This window comes from Calidris pugnax, unplaced genomic scaffold (genome assembly GCF_001431845.1).
Source record: "Calidris pugnax isolate Ruff unplaced genomic scaffold, ASM143184v1 scaffold44, whole genome shotgun sequence".
Taxonomy (NCBI): Eukaryota; Metazoa; Chordata; class Aves; order Charadriiformes; family Scolopacidae; genus Calidris; species Calidris pugnax.
Genome location: NW_015094506.1, coordinates 27064487 through 27089297, shown reverse-complemented (window position 1 = coordinate 27089297; position 24811 = coordinate 27064487). Strand labels below are relative to the sequence as shown.

Genomic DNA, 24811 nt, shown 5'->3' with positions numbered 1-24811 from the left:
TCCATTTCAGTTAATGCAACATCAAAACACCCTATAAGCCCAGTTTCCTTTCTGGGATGGGAAGGGGTTAAGAGGAAGAGGGATGTGCACTTGGACGCAGCTCCAAGTGAGCTGGTTGCCACCTTCAGACAGAGTCTTGAAAGTGCTGCAAGGTTCCCTGTCCATTTCATATGTCCATCAAGGTCTGAGATGAGACCAACTGCAGCATAGAAAGACTTTCTCTAGAAAAATATACCAGAGACTAAAAGAAAATGGACTAATGGGAACAAAATCGTAGAAACTGAAGGTAGTTCACATGTAAAATATGAATCTGTAAGATTCATGCTACTTGACCACTTGGGACAAAATAACAAGGGAAGTAGTGTGATTTCTCCTTTTTAAATTTTTATTTAAAATTCCCATTGAATTTCCATAGGAAATAAAAATTCTGTTTATCCAAAAAATGGCATGATTAGATCTATAACAAGATCAAGTGATAATTTCATAATCATAACCAGTGCAATTTCAGTAGAATGCTCACATTGGCTGAAACTACCAAAATGCTTACTTTGAATTTGCATGGAGGCTACATCAAATCTTATTTTGCTAAAAACCGTGAAACCAGCTGCAAGGTAATCATTTCGACAGGCACAGTCTTGCCTTCTGCTTCCATTGAAAGGACATTCATATGGATTCTGCAACCTAGAGAATAGCAAAGATTTAGTTTTCCTTTTGACATTTTTCTATAACATTGCATCGTATTGAGAAATAATTGCATTCTACTATGCTCCATAAAAAATATTAAACAACAGTTACTGAACAAGAACCTCAGCTATTAATCTTGACTCAACTGAAACACTAATTTCTACACCATTTCTACTAAAGTCAAGATAGAAATTTTTTTAAATAGTTTGGTGCAATTAACACAATTTCAGCCGGGAAGTATCTACATTTCTATGTTTCTATGTTCATGGAACTGGATATCCAAAACAGAAAATCAAGGAAAAAAAACATTCTACTCATCTGTTCTCTCAAACCTAAGCATTATTTTATTCTTTTATTTTGGAATAAGTAAATGCACTTCATAAAGTTACAGAAAGACTTTTGTACCTCAATCCATATACTTCAGAAAAGTTGTCTGCTTCACTTTTTACCAGTGTCAAATATTCTTTGGGATTCTCTAAGTGCATGCCTGAGCAATAAATCTACAAGAGAAAATACAACCCTTTAGCAAAATCTTTATTAGAAAAGTATTATTTCATAAAAATATGTGCTGATAAAAAACTCATAAATATTAAAAGTACCTTTATCATCCTTCCCTTAATGTTAAGTAGGTATTCACCATCCTTTCTAATCCCTTTTTTAATCTGGATATCTTTGCAGGTGGTAAAAATTTCACCTTCAAAATGAATGATTAAATCATATTAATATTTCACCAATAGAGCTTAGTTTTAGGAGTTAATTTGCATAACTGTTCTCCAAATACATTTATAGCTTTTATATAAATAAGCTGGGAAAACATTAAGTTCAGCTGAAAACTGCAGCTGTCTCTTACACTCTTCCTCACGGCAGATCTTTCTGGCATCTGGTTTTAAGCGTGGCAGGCACAAGTCGCTGGAGGAGCCACTTTCAGTCACGCATTCTACGGTTCTCTCCTTCACCCCCACTCCGCAGGACACCGAGCACTGGAGGTGGAAGGCAGTAAATAATTATGTCAGCAAATTAGTCTCGGCATTCTCTCGAGTTGGAGGCAGCTATCAGAAACCAGCTTGCACTTCTGCACTCACCATGGTCCACTTCCCCACCCTCCAGGTGGCTGGTTGTGAACACCCTTTGATATTACATCTATAAATGTACGGGGATGGCTCTACGGGGCATTCTGGGTACGCCACAGTTCGAAGGCCACGGGCGCGCTGATTTGGCACAGAATGGATTCCAACACAGTACGTGATCCTCTGCTGGTAACCAAACCCACAGCTGGCTGAGCACTGAAAGAAAATCCCCAAGAATGGGCATTATTTCTAGTGAAACAACCTTTCTGCAGCACTGCAGGTACAGATAAGTCAGCTCTGATCCTCGCTTCAGCAAAAGCCTGTCCTCCAATGCCTGCCACCTCTGGGCTGGTACATCAGTGTGCAGAAGTGAAGGTCTACAAGAGTTACACCTGCAAGGAGATGGGGAGTCCCATGCTGTCCTTTTCTCAGAGAGGTTCCAGACACACACATATAGGTAGTGCAGGTGTGCAAGGGAAACAAGGCACTCATCCATCACCTCCCCAAAATCAAGGAAGAGATTTTTGTTTACTTCAGTGAGATCAGCGTGCAAGAGAGCTCCCCGGGAACCAGCAAAGGAACGCTCTGGTAGTATTCCTTTCTGTCCTCTAGCTGGTGTTCATAAGTCCCAGGGGGGCTACCAGAAGATTGATAACAGTCACTACAATAAATTATGGCTAATTGGAAGGTTCAATGTGGAGAAAGTTTGGACACCCCTGTTCAGATGAAAATATAGGGTTTTTTTGCCCTGCACACATAATGTATGCTTTACAGCAATGTAACATTGTTAAATGTAAAATTACATAAAAGATGTGTGATCAGTATAATTCGTTTACCTGTGACAGATCTCCTGAGAACACAACATATTTAGAGGGAGCTATCCTGCAGGTTTTGGTTGATGGAGGCTTTGTTGCAGGATCACAGAAACTTTCATCCACTTCCAGCTGTTTTTCATCCACACACTTAACTTTCCGGTATATTTCCTTTCTTCTATGAGATGCTGAGCACTGAGAGTGAGAAAAACACTCACAATTTTTTGTACTTAAACTAGCCATTTACAGAGCAGAGTTATTTGCTGATTGCCACACACCAGTAAAACCCAGCCAGCAACATCTTTTATGGCATCTGCTATCAGTGCCAGACTGAATTACTCCTCACTGAATCAAAATCTTTACTTTGTTTTCAAAGTAAAGGATTTTTTGTTTTCTAATCAGCTGAAAAAACACTTGTGTATTTTGACATGACACTGTAACTGTTGGGTGAGACAGAGAAGAAAATGAAAACGGCAGGCCAAGATGATAGGTTGAGTGTAAAAGCTTTTCTGTATGAAAAGGGAAGAGCCAAAAAAAGGATTTCAGTCTCGCTGTAGACTTGTACCAGGCAATGGAGTGTGGATACAGTTATCTGGTGTTAACTTACAGAAACACCTGATCTTTCAATGGCACGGAGCAGCTCAGAATATCAGACACATAAGGAATAACCCAGTCATGAGGTAATGGGAGCAGACAGAAGAATCGTCTTCGTTATGCTTTATGCATCAGTCTTGTAGACATTATTCTCTTTAGCATGAAAATGCATATTTGGTAGGAGAATGCTGGCTGCTGCTATCAGCCAGCCTCCCAGCTGCAAGCTGGAGAAATGCTAGATCTGGAAATCTTTCTGCTGTGCTGTGGCTGGTGAGGCGAGGAAATGAGACCTCAGAGCTGGGACAGCTGGGCAAAATATTGCGAGTTCGGTAGAGGACGTGCTGCACTGGGAGTGGAATACAGATGGATAAACACTTGAACTACTATTAATACAAGATGTACAGGGCTATATGTGAATCTGGTGAGAGAGGGGAGCTGAACCCAGGAATTCCAAGCAATCAGCAATATCCGCGTGGAAGCACTGATGAACTAGCCAGAAGACGTAGTGAAACACAAAGCATTTGTAGGGGAGAGCTCCAAATACCCAGCTGGAGTATACAAACGTTTGACGGGATAGGAAAGTGCAGCCTCATTCTCAGAAAGTTTGTATTTGTGCTAAAAGGACATTCCGAGCCACTTCCACTAATTCCTGATTTTAACAGCTTCATATGAGAAGAGAACACTTGGAAGAAACATATATTGTCAGCTTTCTGTCAATATAGCTTAAGAGAGGAATACATGTCTGAACTGCATTAATACAATCCAGGTTTTGCTGAGCACCAACAAATCATTTATATATTAAGAGTAGTCACTTCTACAGCATTGTGTCCTGAGATTTTGAGACTTCACATTCAAAGTTTCAGGGTTTTACCCTACAAAATTTAACAATGCAGATTATTAAGATGACACAACTGCACAAACTGGGATTTGCTTAACATTACAGTAAGAGACAGGCTCTTCTGTGCACCATTTCAGGTATTATGCATAAATTTTGGGTTTCTCTCTCCCTCTTCATCTATCTTTGTATGCTTACACACATGGATACAAAAGTTATTAAATTTTTAGCACGTAGAAAATAGTCACCGCATCTTTAAAAATGACAGCTCTCTCCTCAAATCATCTTCCGATTTTAATATTGAAATGCTTATTTGGTGGGAGAATGCTGAGTTTTATTTTGCTTCTTATCTTTTCTGGCAAGTCGTCTATGTAGATCTTCTAGAAAACACTGCTGTCCAAAGGTTTTACCTCCGTGTTGTTTACCTCCAGCTGACATTTCTTTTGTATTTCTTTTCTTAAAAAGATATTTTTAAAATATTTCATAATGACATTTTATTAAGCATTTTATGCACTATATAAATAATTTTGTATTAAAATTACACAGTTCTATCAATAGGGATGTGCTCAGATCTCCACCAGAGTTTTTGTCTACAGCAGTAGACAAGTAAATCCTTTATAGGAGTAAACAAAGCCTTTGACATTTTTTGCCACTCTCTTTAGTTGTGCAAGCCTGACCTTCAAAACATCCAGCATGGTCACTTGTCATTATGCAACACAACAGCTATTAGAAATGTATCCAAATGTGGGGAAAAAAAAAAAAAAAAGAAAAAGAAAAAAAAAAAAAGAAGAAAAAAGAGAGAGAACTTATGACATCACTCTGTTATTCATACAAGTTGAAAGCTTTACTTACATCTTCCCATTCATCTGCCGACCACCGGTGCTGCAGGCAGGCAGGCAGCCAGCAATGCCTCTTGCTAGCAGGCCGGGTATCACGATTGCACATCGCTTCACTCACTTGACCCAGGCCCTTCAGCTGACAGTAGATGTCCCTTTCCTGAATCCCCACTCCACAGGATACAGAACACTGAAATAGATCAAAATTAGTTATTTCCGTGTGAAAAGAGACAGTCCCCAGAAGGTTCAGATTACCAATTACCTTCAGTTTTTGCAGATATTTACTTTTAATTACTCTTAAAAGGAAAAAAAAAAAAAAAAAGGAAAAGATAATGAACTACTTTTTAATTTGTAGATATCATTGCAATGTACATTAAAAAAAAAATATTCCTGGCAATTATTTCCATTGAAGCAATGTGTCATGAATACGATCCTGTCTTGTACTCTCACAGAGAACATAATTAGAGCAGATTTTACATACCTCTTTCCATCTGCTGGCCTTCCAAGCAGGACATCTTCCAGCTCTACATATTTTGTACGTCCGTGGTTTTTTCAAATGTCTGCAGTTTCCTTCCTCTATTTTAGCTTGGAAGCTATTAAAACAATGCACATCACGAAACTTCAAACCTTTTCCACAGGAAACAGAACACTGAAAAGAGAAGTGTGTTTCATTACTTTACTAAAAAATCTCAAAGTAATAAGAAAACCAGAAGCTGTGGTCTCTCCCAAAATGGACTCTATGATTATGGGAATAAGTTTCTGTACTATGATACAACATCTAGTCTATGTATCTGAAATTTCTGTGTAAGCTCTCTCGCACTGAGTGCTACTGACCAGATGCCAGATACCTCTCATGTGTTGTTCATTCATCCATGTCATCATTGAGAAACACCTGAGCTCAGCCATCCGTATCCATGCAGGAGACAGCTTAATATTAGAGTCTCACAAGAACACGTTCTAGTAAACTCCTGCTTCCAGTATGTATATTGCTATTTTCATGTAAGCACGTAAATTTCATTAAAGAAAGGAAAGCATGTGAGTATGAAATTATCATTAAAGAAAGGAAAAGGCAAAATCATGGGTATGCACGTTTCCAGCTATTAGGCTACAGAGTCACATTTGCTCTGGCATCTCCCTCCCTTGAGTTTTGGGTATCATCTTGCTGTATGTGACCAAGAGGAACGAAAAGAGGTATAAAGCAGACACTACAGGTTTTGGTGCAGTCCCTGGAGCCCGGCTGCCCTGCTACTATTGTTTTCTCCAGAAAGTGGCTAAGACAGACACAACTGGCTCTAGGATCCTCCTTCCAACATGAACCCAATGGGGCTGCAGATACATTTTGTGAAACCCACCCTGGCAGTACACACCAGACGTGATTAGAGTGTGTCTGATAGATTGGTCTCTTCTGGAGAAACAGCCATTCTGCTGCTATGGTCCTGGTCTGCCATGGGACTTTCATGAGGTTTGAATTTGATTCTTCAAACCAAGGCTGTCCTATTCACCTGCAGAGCAGAGCTGCAGGTCCTAGGGAACTTTCAGTCAAACAAGGAACACCTGAAGCACTTCCAGATCAGGTGGCTACACAGCTGACTTAGCTTGGATCATGAACATTCTGCATGTAAGCACTTAAGTATTACTGCTATTTTAATATTGTCATTAATCATCTTCTTTTATGCCATCCTAACAAAAATTTTTGATCAATGGAGTTAATTCCTTTTCTGTCTGAACATGCTTGACTTGTTCTAGGATTTCCTCTGTACTTTACACCTGGACAAACGCTTCCTACACAATCAGGTAGGGAAATAATACTCAAATCAAAATTTAATTTCTAAGTGGATGTGAAAAGAAGAATTTAAATACAGACTTTCTTCCAAAGCACCTAAGATATTTCTCTTCCTTTTCTCTTACATTGTCATCTGTGTCATTAGCATGACACACTAATATAATCAAGCACTTTTTAAAACATGTCTCTTCTATTTTCAGGAAATGAAATCCAGAACATCCATCTTTCAGTGCAAAATGTGGCAAATATTTGCCCAAGAACAGCAGCTGGAGAAAAGATTTTAAAATATAGAATAAGCAACTATAATAAATTAACCTACTAGGAAAGAAACATTTTTCATAATAACTATACTTCATGAAACAGAATTTTGGCTGACTCACTTGTCCTCAAATACTACAAGGATTCCTATGTGTCCTTAAACATTTATATACGTAATCTTAAAGGTTCAATTGAAGCTGTCAATGCATTTAAAATTAAATCTTTGCAGAATAAAGCAATAATTTAATTTATCATACGATACAATGAATAGCATGTTTCTCTTAAGCAGCTATAATTGTATTTGCAAAAAGAGTACTGATTTGGTCACAACTTGCCTTTTATATGTCTGCTATACAATTCCAGTAAGTAAGAACATTTGTTTAAAAATTTAATCCTTTTGGTCTCAGCAAACTCTTTAAATTTATCATTTAAAAATACTGTTTGTGTAGTTTTACAATTTATGTTTCATTAATTTAGAAACTACTTTAAGGTAGGGAAATACTTCGTAGAACAAAAATTATGAAAAGAAATTCTTTCTTTCCTTTTATCTATAAATAATGTAGGTCAGAAAACATAAACTCTGCAAACCATATAATTATAAAGGGCTTTCATAAAACTCAGCTCTGAATTTAGAGGGTTTAATTATCAAAGCAGGCAAGATAAAATTTATGCATGAAAACTAGTATACTGATATGATATTAATAATTGATTTTTCCCTCCCTTAAAGCTTTTTTAAGGAATTTCAATCATAAAATGTAGACAGAAAGGATCCCTAAGCTCTGGAGGGTCTTCCTTTGCATTCTTCAGTAGTATGTCAGTGAAGTGCATCACAGAGTTCCTTAACCTCCTCCTATGATGTGTTAGGAAAACACCACATGCCCCTCCTTCCTCAATGGCTTTCACCTGTGAAGCATAAATTAGGCTCCAGAGGGCTACCAGATGGAGAGAATCCTTTTGGGGTGGTAGTTAAGGCTGAGAACTGCAACCACAAAAGGTGTCCTAAGAAGTCTCTCCTTCAGGAAATGAGGCTACCACAGCATAGAATAATCACACTCTGTAATTTCTCATTGCCCTCAACATTAAGACAACACTTTGCAGTATACATGTATATTTATTCATACAGTTTATATCTTTTAACTCAAAAAAAAATAAAATTCATTTTACAGGGCTAATGGCTGCTTATAGCAATAGAATATGCAAAGAAGTCTTTTACCTTGCATTTCAGTCTTCTAAAGATCTTCTGACCTAGTGGAAGGTGTCCCAACTCATTGCAAAGGTGATCTTTAAGGTCCCTTCCAACTCGAACCATTCTGTGATAATATCTCTGCCCCTCTGCCCACTAGATACAACACTTTTACTTCTACACAGGTTAGAATTGAGTCTGATTTTTTCATTGTTGGTTTGGGGGTTTTTTGTTTGTTTTTGTTTCTCTCTTCATTGTTCCAAACTCAATTGAGTTGCATCTCTCTTATATTTAAATGCCTAATTTAATCATTATCATTTGTGCTATTCTTTCATCTAAAGAAAGAAATTGAAGATTTGTATGTTAAGTTAGCCTATTATAATAGCAAGGTATTTTCAGTAGTTACAGAGCAATGCCTGCAAGAGGAGATGTTTACAGTTCTCTTTCATAAAGGTGTTTTAGTGCATTTCATAGAGCACAATTTTACAGGAATTTGTTTTCACTCAGATTGGAAGCTGAAGAGGGAGTTCAGACAGGAAAATACCAGTCTGGATGCTAAGACTAACAAAAGCTTTATGAAGAGCTTTTGTTTTTTTCCTTTTCTTGCTGTAAGAGACAATAAGTTACAGAATGTTGTCAACAAGAAAAGATCCGCATATAATTAACTTTTTTACAGGGAGTTTTTTCGCTCTATGTTAATTTAATGCTATCTGTAACAACTTAAAAAGACACATTCAACAGGCTGGGATTATGTTGAAAAATCTTCAATGCATGAAAACCTTACAAAGTGTAAGTATTCCAGAAATACCGAGACAGCATTTCTGTATACAGATTTTCTGTCCTCTTGTTTCACATATTCACCAAGTCACAGACCTGTTTCCATGTATCCAAACCTCCTGTTGAATAAATCTTACACTTTAAAAGAAAATTCATTGTGCAAGAGGTAATTCACTAGTGTCTTAATATTACAGGTTTCAACTTTTAAAATTGTTGAGGTTTTTTTGTTGATGTTGTTTTGTTGGAATCTTTTTTTTTTTACTTAAGTCAAAAAAGAACATCGCAATTTAATTAATTAGGTTAATGTGTGTTTTTCGTTTCACTGAAGGAATGAAAGGTCCTGATACTTTCAAAAAGCCCAGACGTTATGCAGCTGTAAGCCTCTGCTTGAATATGCTTGCCCAAACTTGAATACAAGTAAACCACCAAACTAAGAAGTGCCTCCAAGGAGCTCTGCTAGGATCAGGTGCTTGAGATACTGTGTCTCCTGGACCCACGTGGAGCGGCTCCTGCCCGCTTCAGTGAGGCTCCACAGGGCCAGATTCTTACACCTGCTGCAGCGACCATCTCCCACCAACGTCAGCGTGAGGAAGAGAAACCTAAACATTGCTAAAGGTCAGACCCTTCACAATTCCAGTGGGATCTTGATAAAATTTAGGCAACTAATTCCTGGGTTGTTACTCTTACAGCCTTGCACACGTATCAGTTGCAGAAGCACCAAGGCTGGCCTGAGCAACAGTCAACCACCTTAAAAAGTTCCTTTGGTGCTGAACAGTCTAATTCTACAAACACGCGCAATCCTTTTAACAGACTGACCTGCTCAGCACTTTACATGCCCATAAGGACAACTGGCATCCTGAAAACAGATTTTCCTCCATTTCTACTAACAAGTTTAAAAAAGAAAGCAATTGCTCTGAGTACATCGAGTGCACAGCAGGTGAATGAGGCACCTTACAAAACACAGTGATAGGTAATATTTAATGCAACCAAATAAAGGAAATGATCTAATATTTTTTCTTTAGCACATGAAAAAGCTAATGCATTCACCCTGGATGCAGATGATCCAGGATCATCAATGGAAAGCTCAAGAGGGTGTATTACTCCATAGGTACAGTATTGTCCTGAAATTGGACATATTCTGGCTTTGTTCCTTAGATAATATATAAAAATAGTTTTTAAAGGGACTGTTTCCTCCCAGAATGCCTGGGCATCAGATGCAGGCAGGCTCAGCCGTGTTATTTACTGGATAGTGACCCAACTTCAGCCAGAGAAATGAAGACTGCTCCTCTCCAATACAGCTCCTCATTGGAGACTCCTGACAAGTAGATAAGGGTTGCCTGTCCTCTAGCACTAAAAATGAAACTAAATCTCTCAAATGCTGAATCAAAAGCCTTAATATAAAACGGGGGATGACTCTTGTGAGTTTTCTGTAAGGGCAGAGCATAGCTCCTGCTCAGTTCTTTGAATATAAAACAGAGGTTCCATAGGAGATCCCTGAGTGGGACTCCCAAGGGGCTAAAGGCATCTAAATACAGCTCAAAGGGAGGTGTCTTGCATTAATTTCTATCCCCACCATCAGTGTTTTCCTTAAAGAGCTGCACATTGCACACACTGACCCAAGATACCTGCCTGACCAGTTGTCTTTCAGCTTTGTATCATCAGTAAGAAGAGTTAAATTCTCACTTGCAGAGGAGTGAAACCTTGTTCCGTGCTCTGGAAGCCACTCGTGTCCCTTTAGTGCCTCTAGCACATTTCATACAAGCCTGAATTTTGCCCTTCATAATTCTGTGTTCCTTCTTGGAGCTCCTAACGTGTTATTACATGTGATCTGTGGAATATGGTCCTCTCACTGCCTGGAGCCCACTCTGTTCTCTGAGATGCTCTTGTAGTGATCTTCCCAAGGCTTAACTCTCCTGCCTGGGGAAAATACAACTGCACTTAACTCTCTTGGCTGCTTGATCTCCTTCCATTCAAACTTGAACATGGTTAAGAACAACATAGTCCTTATGGTTCAATAAGTCTATAATGTGGCGTCACTTGTATGACATTCCACACAACTGGAGGCTTATGGAGAATGCATTTTCCATATATTTTCTGCAGATTGCATATGTAGAAAAAAAAGTCCATAAGAATTTTAAATCTCAAAAGAAAGATGAACATCTCTTTAAAAAAATGCAAGTTGAAAAAACCATCCTGTAACCATTTTATACAGAAATTCTAGCACTTGTCTCAACATTGGCTAAAGTAATATTTCCCATATGTCACATTCTTTTAAAGACATAAAACTACAGTAAAAAGCTGGACTTGATTACTGTTGTTCAAAGTCATTCCATAATACTGGTAACGAGGATTAATCTGTTTGGGTTTTTTTCACCATAATAAAGTTCTGTAAGGATAGGCCTGACAGAACTGGTGCTTTCTGTGGCACAGATGGACTCTCAGACAGGCATGCCATCAGCAGTGCCTACCAAATTAAGGCTCCTTCTGCAGCTGGCATGCACTTCCACTAAAAGCTTTTTGATTCTTTTGCTATTGTTATTGCTTCATTGAAGAGTTGAAGAGCTTGGAATATTTAGTGGATTTTTTTTTCTAGATTTTCTTAACCCTTTTTTTCAAGGGAGTGTTTTGTGTAGCTTAGCTGATAGTTCGGTGAGCTCCTGGATAAAGAAAAATGGACCAGTAAACATAAAGCATATAGCAGTTTCTCTTTGTGCTCATATTAGCTATAAAGGGACTTAAAATATAAATGGCTGTGACTAAACCAGTTTTGGCTGGGATAGATTAAATTTTCTTCATAGTAGCTAGTAAGGTGCAAGGTTTTGAATTTGTGACTAAAAGTGTCGATAACATATGGATATTTTATTCAATTTTGAAGAGTGCTTATACAGCATCAAGGCCTTTTCTGCTCCCCACACTGCCCCACCAGTAAGTAGGCTTGGGGTGCACAAGAGGTTTAGAGGGGACACAGCTGGGGACAGCTGACCCCAACTGACCGAAGGGACATCCCAGACCATATGACATTGTGTTCAGCAGTAAAAGCTGGGGGAAGGAGGAGGAAGGGTGATGTCTGGAGTGATGACATTTGTCTTCCCAAGTAATCATTATGCGTGATGGAGCCCTGCTGCCCTGGAGATAGATAAACTAGTAGACTGGGACTACTACTGCACAAGACAGTAGTAAAACATTACTTTGAGCATCACTTAGTTGAGAGTTACTTCAACTTTTCATTTCCATATTTCATTTCCAAGCTCTTACTGTGCTTCTCCCTGTTGACTGCATCTCCCCATAGCTTCTTGTGATGCTTGAACTTGAAATAGGCACTTTTCCAGCTAAAGTATTCAAAAAGTTGCTCTTCCCTTTTAGTACATAGACTACTGCCAAGAAACACCACAGGCTCTGTAATTAGGTCCTACTGAATTCTTTGATTCAGAGTCAGTAATTCTTCACTGAAAGAAACACAAACATTTGTGCAATTAGCTCAAGCAATTAGAAAAGACTATGGCTACAAAAGACCACTCCTGAGAAAGAGTGGATTGAACTCCAAGAAGTATGTGTATGATTTACTGTTACATCTAAGTTACACCTATGTTAACTACAGAAGTTGCACTGAAGATATTTTAAAGTCACTTCATTCCGTGTAGCTTCATTTCAGAAGTTCAGGGTTATATCACATTCCTTTGGTGTTCAGAAAATGTCTTGATTTGATTAAGTCCTCCTTGCAGCTGCAGTCCGTCATTCTGCTTTGCCATATTTCTAAATATGCTTTTGCAGCTACAGCAATGGAAGGGAGGAAGGCTGGGCTACGAAGGACACAAAGACTTCACCCAGTCTATCACACTGATCAGAGTCTGGATCAGCTTATACCTGGACCATTCCTGACAGCAGTTTGTCAGACTTGTCTTCAATGACAGGAATGCTACAACCTCCCTTGCAAGCATTTTTCCATGGTATAACCATCCTTATAGTTAGAAAAATCATGTTAGGATTTAATGAGTCTCTCTTACTGTTAGATAAGATGATTACTTCTCATTCTACCCTTAGAAGGCTCAGAAACACCCACCTCTATAACCACTGATTAAGTGTTGGAAAAATACCTCATTCAGTCCACTCTTCTATAGTCTTGAAAAAACACAGCTACCCCAGCCTTTTCTGATTCATCACTTCGTCCAAGTCTCTTGCCACCCACGTGGCTGTCCTCTGAACACTCCATCTGCCTGCACGTTTTCTACAAGGAGGTCTCCAGGACTGTGCGCTGTTTATCAGCTGAAGCACTAGAGTTAGAATATGCCACAACAAAAAGCATACGCCCAACAAGCATATACTCAGTAATATTATTCTTTGTTTGAGTTCCTCATGGCCTTCCCACTTTGCAGAGTTCTAGATGGCATTTGGAAGGTAAGATCTAGAGAGAAAACTACTTTTTGCAGTATTATTTGCAATCATACTGCAAGCATCACGGGATATTTGACATAAATGAATAAAAAATGCACTTCTCTCCTACAAGTGTGAACTGTATTCACACTAGGGTTGCAATGCTACCCTCTGATCCAAATACTACCTAGACAACGCTCCTACCACACAATTTGCCTGGATCTCTAAACTCAGTAACAATTTATTTTTTTAAAAATCAGGTAAGCCTGTATTTTTAATGCCCAAATGCACAGCTAGTGGAGCCCAGTGCCCAGTTCCCTTTCTCCCGAGCTGATGAATGACTGCTGAGCTATGTCTACTTGTAGAATGCTCCAAGCAGCCTCCACAGTTACTGCAAATTCCTCGCCGCCTGTTGCTTATGCACGAGGAAATATAGCACCCCTTGATCCGTTTGACGTCTTGCGTATCAAAACATGGAAGGTGAGAAACTAACACTCTCCATGTTTCAGTAAGATGCAACACAAGCATCATCCCAAAAACACTTTGCAAAGTTCAGTTCACATCACAGCCTTGGCTCTCGTGACAGTGACAGATGGTCCCCCGAGGTCAGCAACGCATGTCTGCAGAAGTCAAACTCTACTGATGATGCTACAGAGGAATTTTAGACAATATTTAAAGTTTCTACTGCATGGTCTGCACTTTTTTGTCCTGTGCAGCTGGCAGTAGCCTTAACGAGGGAGACCTCTCAGCAAAACAGCCATCTGCCTGGATAGCAGGTGAGCAACCATACTCTTTGCAGCTGTTGGAAAAATCAAAACCAGAACTCTTGAAATTCCACTCAATGATTAACTACAGAATTTCATTTATGCATTCTAGTTAGATTTGTGAATAATTCTTTTAATTTGGCCTATACCTCTGACTTCTCAAAGCATGAACCATTACCTCGAGTTTAGCACGACTGAAACAGATGACCAAGTTCTCCCTTGAAAGCCCTGTCATATCTTGCCCCCTCACGATGACCACCACCATTCTGCTCATCACTGCCTAAAGCCTGGCATCCTTTCTGATACCAACTACAGAGCATTTGAAAAACAGGCTGTCACCATGCTCAGCTCCCCACCTACTGGGATACTCAGCCAGGCTTCACTGTGCTGTCTGTTCTTAACCTATGCTGTCTCTACATACTTCCCATAATGAGACCTTAAGCTCTTCCAGTTGGCAGCCTTCTCCTTGTTTTACCTACAAACACAGATCTTCAAATAAGCTTTTAGCTATTACAGTAACACAAGAACAACAGAACTGCCAAAACAGCCGCAACGTTATTTTAGCAATTGTAGGACTTGGCTTTTACACTACCTATATCTTTAGATCCTGGTGGATATTCAGTTATATTCAAGTCCTTTTCAAGGACAGGCTCAGATAATAATTCAGAGTCCAAAGAACTATATTTCACAGGTGCTACTTCAGGTGTCCTCATTAAAGAAAAATAAACTCTCAAAAACTGTTTTTCTGTAAATAACTGTTCATACTTTATAAACTATTCCTGCATTTTCTATTTATTTCTAAAAATATGTCTTATTACTCTTTCATTTAATAAATGAAAAAATAAATTTACAACTTAGAAGAGGCAAGATTTTTTTTCTAGACAAAGCTCTATCCTTTTTCTTTCAAAAGAAAAGCATTGTGTGATTGTTTGGAGGTGACTCCTGTACTCTGCTGCTATAAAGAGTGAAAATTTCTGATGCCAGGTAAAAATCTTAAGGTTTTCAGGGACTGAGAACTGATAAATTAAACAACATCCTTTTATGAAAGTTCACTGTAAAGCCTAAAAAATATTAATCACGTAATTCAGAAAGGAAAATTTGGGCTCAAGCAATACTGAAGTCCAAGTTTCCTAACCAGGAACCAAATTTGACTCAAATTTTGGACAAGAATGGCATAAAGGGAAGAGACTACGATCTTCCCATTTTCTGTAAGAGTATAATCCAAGGCACTGAAGAACAATTATCCTGTATTCCATGTTGTGGCAAAGCCATTTCACACAGATTATGGAGACATTAGTGTGGGTGTTGATGGAAGGTTATGCAGCACAGTGGAAGAGGAGGAAAACAAAACAAGATTAACAGAACTGTGACAAAAATGAAACAAAGGCCAGAAAAAAAGAAGGAAATTCTTCACAGTAAATTAATATCATACTGTACTGGACTCGAACATGAATGATTGAGTCAGAGTCCAAACCCAGACTCAGTTGCTGTGACCTGTCTCCCAAATATTACTTTCTTTCAGGTTTCAGCTTCCCTGAAAGAAGAGCTGGCTATTAGACAGGAAGCCAACAGAGAACCATCTACCCATAGTAGACATGCTAATGCTGCTATGTGACACCATCGGTTAGATGTAAAAACAAGCCTTGCACTAACTGAAGATATTCTGTGTTTCCTTTAATGCCTCCTTGATGTTTTTGAAAATTTTAAAATAATAATAAGCATGATTTGATGATTAATTTGTTCTCCTTCAACAGTAATGACATACCACATTGGATATCTCTTTTAACACTTCCTTTATAGGTTCCATTTCATCTCTTAATTACAGTAAAAATTGAATTGTATAGTTATTTTTCCTGCCTTACTTGCTCTTGATTTGAATCCGTTGCATCTGGTTACCACCTGAGAATCAGAAAAACCAAGAAGTATTTCTGCTTCCCTTCAGCAGCAGCCATTTGGCAGGTTCTGCTACCTCATGTGCAGGTCTCATTTGCCACTGAAGGGTCTGCATGTACCTCTGCTAAGAACTTCACCATCAGCTCTCATTGAAGCAACATTATCACTGTAATTAATGACAGTACATATTAAAACAATGAGAAGTATGATCAGCTTATTAATTGCTGTGAGGGAGGGAACAGATAAACTGCATTGCTCAGCCAGTGTTCTTGCAACAACATATCTGGGACGTGTACCTAACTTTTAGCATCTTTCAGTTGAATGATATATACAACAGACAGATGGTTGAGGCAAATCACAATTAAAAAAACAGGGGCAGTGGTAAATTAAAAAGCAAGCAAACAAAAAAAACTCAAACAAAACCCCAACAGACAATTCTGCCTTACCTCTCCTTCTGAAATCAGTGGAGAATAGGAACAGAACTAGACCCTCACTAGGTCCTTCTGAAAATCTTAATCTACAAGTATAAATTTGTGTCAAAGTTACAAGTTCCTACTCTTTGCCTTTGATACCCCCTAGAAAGAATTTGGTACAGCACTTTCATCATTACACCATTACAGACATCAAATTGCTGAGTTGTCCAGACTTCAGCAAGTCTCATCTTTCTTTACTTCCCAGTCTGGCAACAATAGTAACACCTTTAAACAATTACATGAAGGCAGCTGCACTGGAGACAGTGAGTAAAGTGCAAGCATCAAGAAAGAAGGGCATCAGAAATGGAGATAGGAGACCTCAAGGAAATCCAGTGTGAGCAAAAGTAATGCAGGGCTGTGGGTTGGTTTTTTTTTTTTTCCTCTTTCCAATAAATGGATAAATTTCTGGACACAGTTTCCAAAAGGAGAACAACAGCTGTATCTGTGTCCAACCAGCAGTTGTGTTCACAAACCTCCACAAAAAACAAACAGCAACCCCTAGTGAATCCACTGTTGTTTCCAACAACCAGGCACAATTTAACAGGTTGCATCACAGGGGAGATAATCTCCTCTCCCTTGGGAAGCTCAGGAAAACTGAACAAATGCATGGGAACGACACAGTCTGCATTCTTACTGAAAAGTGACGTTCACCCCTTGAGAGTGACATTTTATTCACAGGTCTTGTCAATAAAAGTTGTGCCATATTTTTAATATGATGGAAGGTGTGGAAGCTACATTTGCACAGGAAAAAGCATTTGTTTACATACTTTTCACAATTTAAAACAGTTTATGGATTCTTCTTTTTTAATCTTCAAAGATAGGGTCCTTTCAATTAACCAATTACAAAAGTAACTAGAGATAATACAGTCTCAGAATGGTAGACCAATTAGCTTTAGCTGCTCATGTGTACGTTTTTGCAAACTCAGAAGAAACATTGGAACCCAACAACTGCAATCTCTGATTTATCATTTTTAATCGTTAACAGCAGCAGAACAGTAGCTCAGAAATTAAAGGAACAAAAAATACATGAGCTATGTGTGTCTGTCTGCTCTACTAGAAGTATCACTTCACTTTGTTCATTTGATTAAAAACTAAGATTTTGTATTTGAACTTTAACGAAGACTGGAAATACAAAGCAATATATATACAATGGAATGATCTAGTATTGTCAGAACTTTTTTCAAACTTTTTAGAAGCATACAAAAATATACAAACTCTATGGCTCAACTAAATATTAGCGAAAGAATTAAGAAAAGTAACACAAATTATTTTAAATATTATTTGGGCATGAAAATCTGTCTATCTTTTAAATAACAAGTAATACAACGTTTTACTTACCTTCACACGTTGAATTCCAGTTTATTTTCGACCTAAGCCACTCTTCTGTGTATTCCCAATTTACTTACAGATCAATCTTTCCAACATGACAGTTGTGTGCATAAATGTGAGCATGCACACGAGCTTCCGAAGGACTGATTCAGCAGGAAATCTAAGCGCCCAGTACTGCTCTGACTGAAGTGCAGGGACCATAGACAGATGCACACTAGAACATGTACTGCTCAATACAGCGGTCCGTCTTAGTGGAATCGCCAGTCTCCCACAATTACCAGTTTTCAAAGAAAGGACTAGGAACTCCCAGAATAAAGAACTATGTAATTTTGTTCATTTCCTAACCCATGTAACTGAAATATTTTTGTACTAATCTCCATAAATGCTAGGAAATGTTAATACATTAATATACGTTCAATAACTTTTAAATTTGGGTCTCAAAACCACTTCAAACCAATATTTCTGAGTAGTGACTCGGGTTTTCAATACTGCCACATATATACAGGCAGCTCAGAATGATTTGCACACTGATCTGACCATCTAGAACCCTTCAGGCTTTCTGAGAGTTCTACATCTGAAAAAAAGGAATAAATGCAGTGGTAGCTTCATATTCCTTTTATTCTCATTAAATGGCTATACATATTTAGAAATGGTATTAAGGATGACCTGCTTTTTTTCCCTTTCCATTATTTTATTTTTTTCCCTTTTATTTCTTTCCCTTTTTCCCTACTTTGACTGTGATTCTCGCATGCCTTGTTTCTGAACTGAGGGTCTGAAAGTTCTGCAAATCTCCTCATGCAAAAGTATTTTCAGAACGTAAAAATTACGTCTTTGAGATGAAGAGTTGAGCATTATGTAACGATCCACAGTTTTCTATGTTCTTTGTCACTGACTAAGTGGGAGCAGGGCTGGGCCATAAAATTACAGCTCCAGAGAAAGGTTTATCAAGCTTTTCATCAAAGATCATATGCCGACTACCTATTCCAGTCCAGTTGTCCAATGGCATCAATTCCTGCTTTTATTAGTGACACTGTGGATATTTTTTTTTTCTGTTCAAGAGCTTACCCCACGAAATCAATGTCACTAAAATATCATATGAAGTTCATTGCAACACAACGATTACTCAGTGGTAAAACTCCCCTCACTTTCAGTGGTTAATTCCCATTGCCTCCAACCCTCCTTTTTAAAGACTTTAAATATTAGCATTCTTTAATAAAGGGACACATTAAATATAAACACAAAGCCACACAACATGCATAAAAAAGAAGGGTTAAAATGCAACTGTATTTCACAGACACAAGTCACAATCATTAAATTAAATTATCACACATACATTATAACTTATTTATTATTTCAAGCTATACAGGCAACATAGCACCAAAATGGAGAATTTTCCTCTAAAATTGATGAACAGTACACAAATATTTGTTTTTGAATTTTGGAAACAAGTATTTTCTTTCATTTTTATCAGAGTTGTATGAAATCCACTATGCCAAGTCTGGTTTATGACATTACTTGGGTAGTGACATATGTTATCAGTTATCTCTGAAAAGGCACCCCCCATTTCCAAAGTTTTAAAAAATGAATAGCACATGCGAACATTAAAATTTCAGCCAGTGGGATATTAAATAAGTGTGCTGGATTGGTAATGAGGTATTCTGAAGTTCGACATTAGGCAGCAGCAGAAGTAGAGGTAAAAGACTGAAGCTGGTTTTGAAAACCAAGTTCACCGATTCTGAATTCCCTTTTAATATAAAAGATTATCTTTAAAGATATAAATACTTTTTACACATTAGAAAAAGTGAATGAAGGCACTTATCATACATAGCAAGATTTTTTTGCAAGAAAATGAAAACAAATAAATATTTCAATTATGCAAGTTTGGGCTGCTTCTGCCCCTGCAGAAGTCAATGGGATGCCTGGCAGTAACAACACTGGAAGAGGACTGGGATGTCAAATTTTAAAAAATAAATTGATATTCATTAAAAGTAATAATTGATTTCTTCCACTAGTGCAAAGACAGAATTACACCTAAATTATTCTGGAGCAACTAAAAAGAAAACTAAAGAACCAGAAAAACAGCCACTTTAAAGAATATTACATCACATGTCTGAAGGGCAATAAGTAATAGCAGTAAGATTAACTTCTGACACTTACAGGTAACTTAGAAGATGAGCTAATCTACTCTTTTTATGTCTATTTTCTCTGAAATCACAAGTAATACATATGATATTACATAAAAATCCTAAGAGTAAGGAAAAGAGAAAAACATTTTAAAAAACATCTCCATTTTATCAACATTTCAGATCAACAAAATACAATTAGCTTCTGAAGGCTCAAATCTTGCCTGTATCACTGATCATAAAGGCACCTCAGCATAATCAGATTTAGACTCTTTCCAAAGAACTCAGAAAAACTAACACTCTTAAACTGTAATTTTGTGGGACTTCTTTTTTAATATAATTTGAAGAGTTAGTGAAACACTCGTCTGTGATACTCAGTTTCTTGACTAACAACAAAGTCCAGTTGACATGTCAGTTTGTTATCAGTATTTTGTTCTTTTAATAGCGCTAGAACAGCATACAAACACTCTGCACAAGAATTATTCTTGGGAAAGTGTCTGTCCCCTTTTCATCTAAGGTCCCTTTAATTACAGAAACTATCTGTAAAAACTTTGAAGTAATTAAGAAAAGAATTCTACAGTTATTATCTGACTTCACAACTGGTATATGGTAAAATTTTAGGATGAACTCTTTGTAAGTCTTCACTTTGAAAATAACTGGATGTATCATATCTCAACCCACAATGTAAATGTGAAATAAAAGAGCATGAAGTCCCACATGCTAAGAAAACAAATGTAAGGAGACAGAGTGCTAATGACTACAGTACAATTATCTCACACTAGAGAGTATAAAACCTCTTACATTAGTATTCAAATAACATTCCAGGTGTAGACGCTTTCAAGAAAATCTAGCAGCAAATAGAAACCTCAAGATGGACCTTAACTTTGCTGTGCTCTGGACGGTAACTGGTAGTACTCAGCAACAAAGCTGCACAATGACTATATGTCAAACTGTTCAGATGGGGAAACTACACCACCTCAAAAAGACTGATTGTTTGAGGACGGTACACAGCAAAGGCAGAACTGTTTGCTTTTGTGGCAATACTTGTTACCTTCAAGTTCCAGCAGCTTCTGCTGTGGCTGCTTAGATCAGACATGCACACAATAAGCTATCTGGTTCTAAATTTAAGATTTAAAATCCAACTGAGAATTTACTTTAGGTAACACTCAGTTACAATGACCTTTAGGTAACACTCAGTTACAATCTGGATTCAGTAATCTGGTTATGTATTCTTTGTAAAGGAATGAGAAAGGATGAGAAGCAAGCATGTATTTCAAGTTGTGACATATAATGTCATTAAAATGTCTCTGATAAAATTTAGATTTCTAGTCACACTCACACAAGAGTGAAAGCCCTACCAAAATATACAGCTTTCAAAGTAACATCAACTGCTACCACAAACTGCCTAAGCAGGAACCTTGCTGTTTGGTTACCTGGCTCTCCAAGGGTTTTGGTAAGCACTGAAAACCAAAAAATTGGGGGACCAAAACTAAAATCAAACTCCTACATATATCAAAATCCTTGTCATCCAAAAATGCGAACAAGCTTTTCTCACTAGGTGAAGCTGGAAGGTAATGTCTTCTCATATACAAATAGCCTATTTTACTCCTCCAGAATAATTCCTCCTCACACTCCATAAAACCTTTAAGAAAATATGTAATATGAAAAGTACACAGCACAGTAAAGGCATATATGTATCAGGAATGTATAGAAACTTACACTTTTTCTATTGTGCAGCAACTACCTAGGAGGAATAGAAAAAGAGACTATAAAGGAAGATATGACCATTTCACCAAGAGATGAATATCAAAATCTTAAGAAAAACTGAGATAAAAGGGGAAGCTTCAGTTAGAAGCCAAATGCAATCCTTGAAGTGAAGGCACCATAAAAAACCTCCATTAAGAAAAGCATACTAGATGAGTAAGAGTTATCACCTGTTGAACAGCAGAAGGAAGAGTAAAACGAAATGTACGTTCACATCACATAGGGGAGACCTTATCACCACATTCCATTATTTAAAGGGTGGCATTTATTCTACAAAGAAGACCAAGACTTCCTTTTTTACAAGGAGTCACGTAGAAAAGACAAGGGGTGATGGGTACAAGTTACTCCTGGGGAGATTCCGATTGAACACAAGAAGAATTTTTTTCATAATGAGACCAATCAGCCACTGGAATAATCTCCCCAGGGAAGTGGTGGTTTCCCCATCATTGGACACTTTTAAGATTCAGCTGGACAGGGTGCTGGGGTAGCTTGTCTAGATGGTGCTTTTGCCAAGAAAGGTTGGACCAGGTGATGCTTGAGGTCCCTTCCAACCTGATATTCTATGATTGTACAATTACACATTTTGCTCAGGTACCAGGCCAGAGCTCTGGCACTGGAAAGCTCCTAACTTGCTATTCTGTGTCAAATTATTTCCCAGACAAGTACTGCTAAATATAATTTTTTTTTTCTAGTATAGCTACTTTACATTGCTTCTATACATGAAAGTTTTGCAAGATTGTATCTGTATCTGCAGTATGTATCTGAAGATTTCTTGTATCTAAACATAACCATTGATCCAATTAGCAGCTGATTTGATTATATTCCCACATAACTTTTTGTCAGGTAACAGATGATTGTTTGGCTAAGAACACTAAAGCATGTTCATATGAGAAATGTTATTCAAAAGAAAAAAAGCTTAGTATTGAAAGTAACAAAAAAGCATTCTTGAACTCAAAGATAGATTACTCTAACGCTCTTCTAGCACAAATTGTTAAACCTAGTCATTATGGTTCAGCCTTAAAAACTTATGGTATCTTTGTGAATTCATAATACGCTCTCTTTTCATGCTTTAAGAAAAATACGGCTTCTTGTCATTAGGGTCAGAAAACCTGAACCACTCTGATGAAAATTAACACAATAAACCAGGAATCTTACTGCATGGACTAAACACAAAAACCCAATAATGTACTGTGGAAAGAAGGGATATAATAAAAATCTATACTAGAACAAAGTACTCTTAGCCAGCTGTCAGAACACTATGGAATTTTTCTTGACATTATATAATGTGACATATGGTTTCCATACTTTTTAGCTTGTAATTTATTCATTCTTTCATGAAGTTTTGGATCATTGCCTCAATCCCTTCAACAATGAAACCAGAGCAGCCTAAAAGAAAAATATCCAAGATATACCGGGCAAATTTACTGGTGCTGCAACTCCATTAAAATAAGCAGCTATATTTACCTCAAATATTATTTGACCTACAAATACATTATAAACAAGTATATATCAAAATATATACATCTGTATTGTAATTTTTGTATATCAAAAAAGAGGTAATGTATTTAGATACATACCAATTAGGCAATGAAATCTTGAAATCAAATGTTTCAAATTTGGAAACACCTGAATTTAGGAATGTTTGTATAATATTTATCAACCTCATTTATATTTATAATTGACACCAATATTCTTTAAAAACAAGGCAGAGTCCCTCAAGACACATTGACTGGGTGTAAACCCACTCCATTTCCTTTGGGTTTTGCCAAAAAAGAAAATAAAAAAAGATGAGCATGATTCAGTTCTTCAAGAAAATTCTCTTAGAAACTTGCACAAAACTAAGAGTGTGGAAGACGGAAGCTACATTCTAAAAAGACCATTGTCAATCTCCCAATGACCTCCAGATCAAATGAATTCAAGTTACAGGCAAAAGGATGAGTTTCATAGCCATCCTCCCTGTAAAACATCACAGTGTCTTTCTTGATTGGATATCATGACATGAAAATGCTGGATTGTGTCAATTGAGATATAAACCAGCATGAAAATCTTTGGAAAACTAAGCCATATGTAACATTTTCAACGCATTACAACAGCTTACGAGTACCCTGTTAGTGCAGGACAAACTGCATCACTCAGGGAACGAGCAGGCTGTGAACAACTTTCCAGCTAGAAGGAAAACAAATACTGAGTTCAAAGGCAGCTCTGTGCTGAATGCTCCACTTGTCTTCACAGCACCTGAAGTACATTCATTAATTAAGCATGAACAAGTCACCCTAATTATTTCGCTAATGGCTAAATAAGATCCTCTGGTGTCTGTTAAACACAAACCCCAAATTCTGTTTTGCACAGTGGAAGAAAGAGGTAACTGTGGTAAATTATTAATTCAAACTTTCATTTTAAAGTCTATTTGCAATAAATTAGAATAGATTATATAAACACTAATACATCATTTAAAGTTGAAATTTGACAATATTTTTAAAAATATTTCCATGTTAATTGAAAGAGCCAAATGACATAATTTTATTAATTAAAAATAAAATTGAACTGTTGCCCTATCCCATCTCCCAGGGATGTTAATGGCAAGTTTTTAACTGTCTTTGATGGAACCAGAACTGGATCCAACCTCCTTTGATTGCCATTATTCTCCTTAGAATTGTGATCAAATTCACAGCTTGGGAAATATACTCTATATTGTAGAGCTTGCAATGGTTACTTCAGTATGTTAATAATTTGCTAGTGGCAAATTTAAAGATTAATGGTGATTATTTTAAGCATTTTTACACATTAATAGACAGTGACATGTAGACAATAACATATTATAGTTACATACATAATTATACATAGACAGTTTTAATTAGTCACTGTTTTAAAACCACAAATATAAACTTTTATACACAAATGTACACGTAATATGGCGTAAAATGTTTGATGACAGAGTGTAATATACATGTGTGTGAATTATTTTATACTTAAATATACTATTAGAAAAAAAGTTATGCGTTAAAAAGCTTTTTTTTTTTTCTTTTTACAAATATAAATATGTAGATAATACTACAGTATAAATTACAGCATATACTTTAAATTTAAAACCAGATCAAATTATAATCCTTCAAAATAGAGCAACCTAATAGGAATTGCTATCAGCTATGATGATTTGTGGTAATTTTCAAAATATTCCCTATGATGTTTTACAGAGCATGATACTGTTCCCACTGAAGTAAATGGCTGTTCTCCATTTAATTCAATGACTGCAGGAACATTGCTT

At 37.2% G+C, this 24811-nt stretch overlaps 1 protein-coding gene across 1 annotated transcript in view; it reads right to left on the bottom strand.

Annotated features, from left to right (window-relative positions):
* The window catches only part of ADAMTS20 (ADAM metallopeptidase with thrombospondin type 1 motif 20), an 87962-nt gene that overhangs the window by 4923 nt on the left and 58228 nt on the right, over positions 1–24811 (bottom strand). Inside the window, exons 30-37 of the mRNA XM_014964226.1 lie at positions 5310–5477; positions 4845–5018; positions 2588–2758; positions 1767–1967; positions 1535–1664; positions 1284–1378; positions 1090–1184; positions 548–681 (exon numbers count right to left, since the gene is read on the bottom strand). Of these exons, the coding sequence (XP_014819712.1) occupies positions 548–681; positions 1090–1184; positions 1284–1378; positions 1535–1664; positions 1767–1967; positions 2588–2758; positions 4845–5018; positions 5310–5477 (1168 nt within the window). The remainder of the gene's footprint in view (positions 1–547; positions 682–1089; positions 1185–1283; positions 1379–1534; positions 1665–1766; positions 1968–2587; positions 2759–4844; positions 5019–5309; positions 5478–24811) is intronic.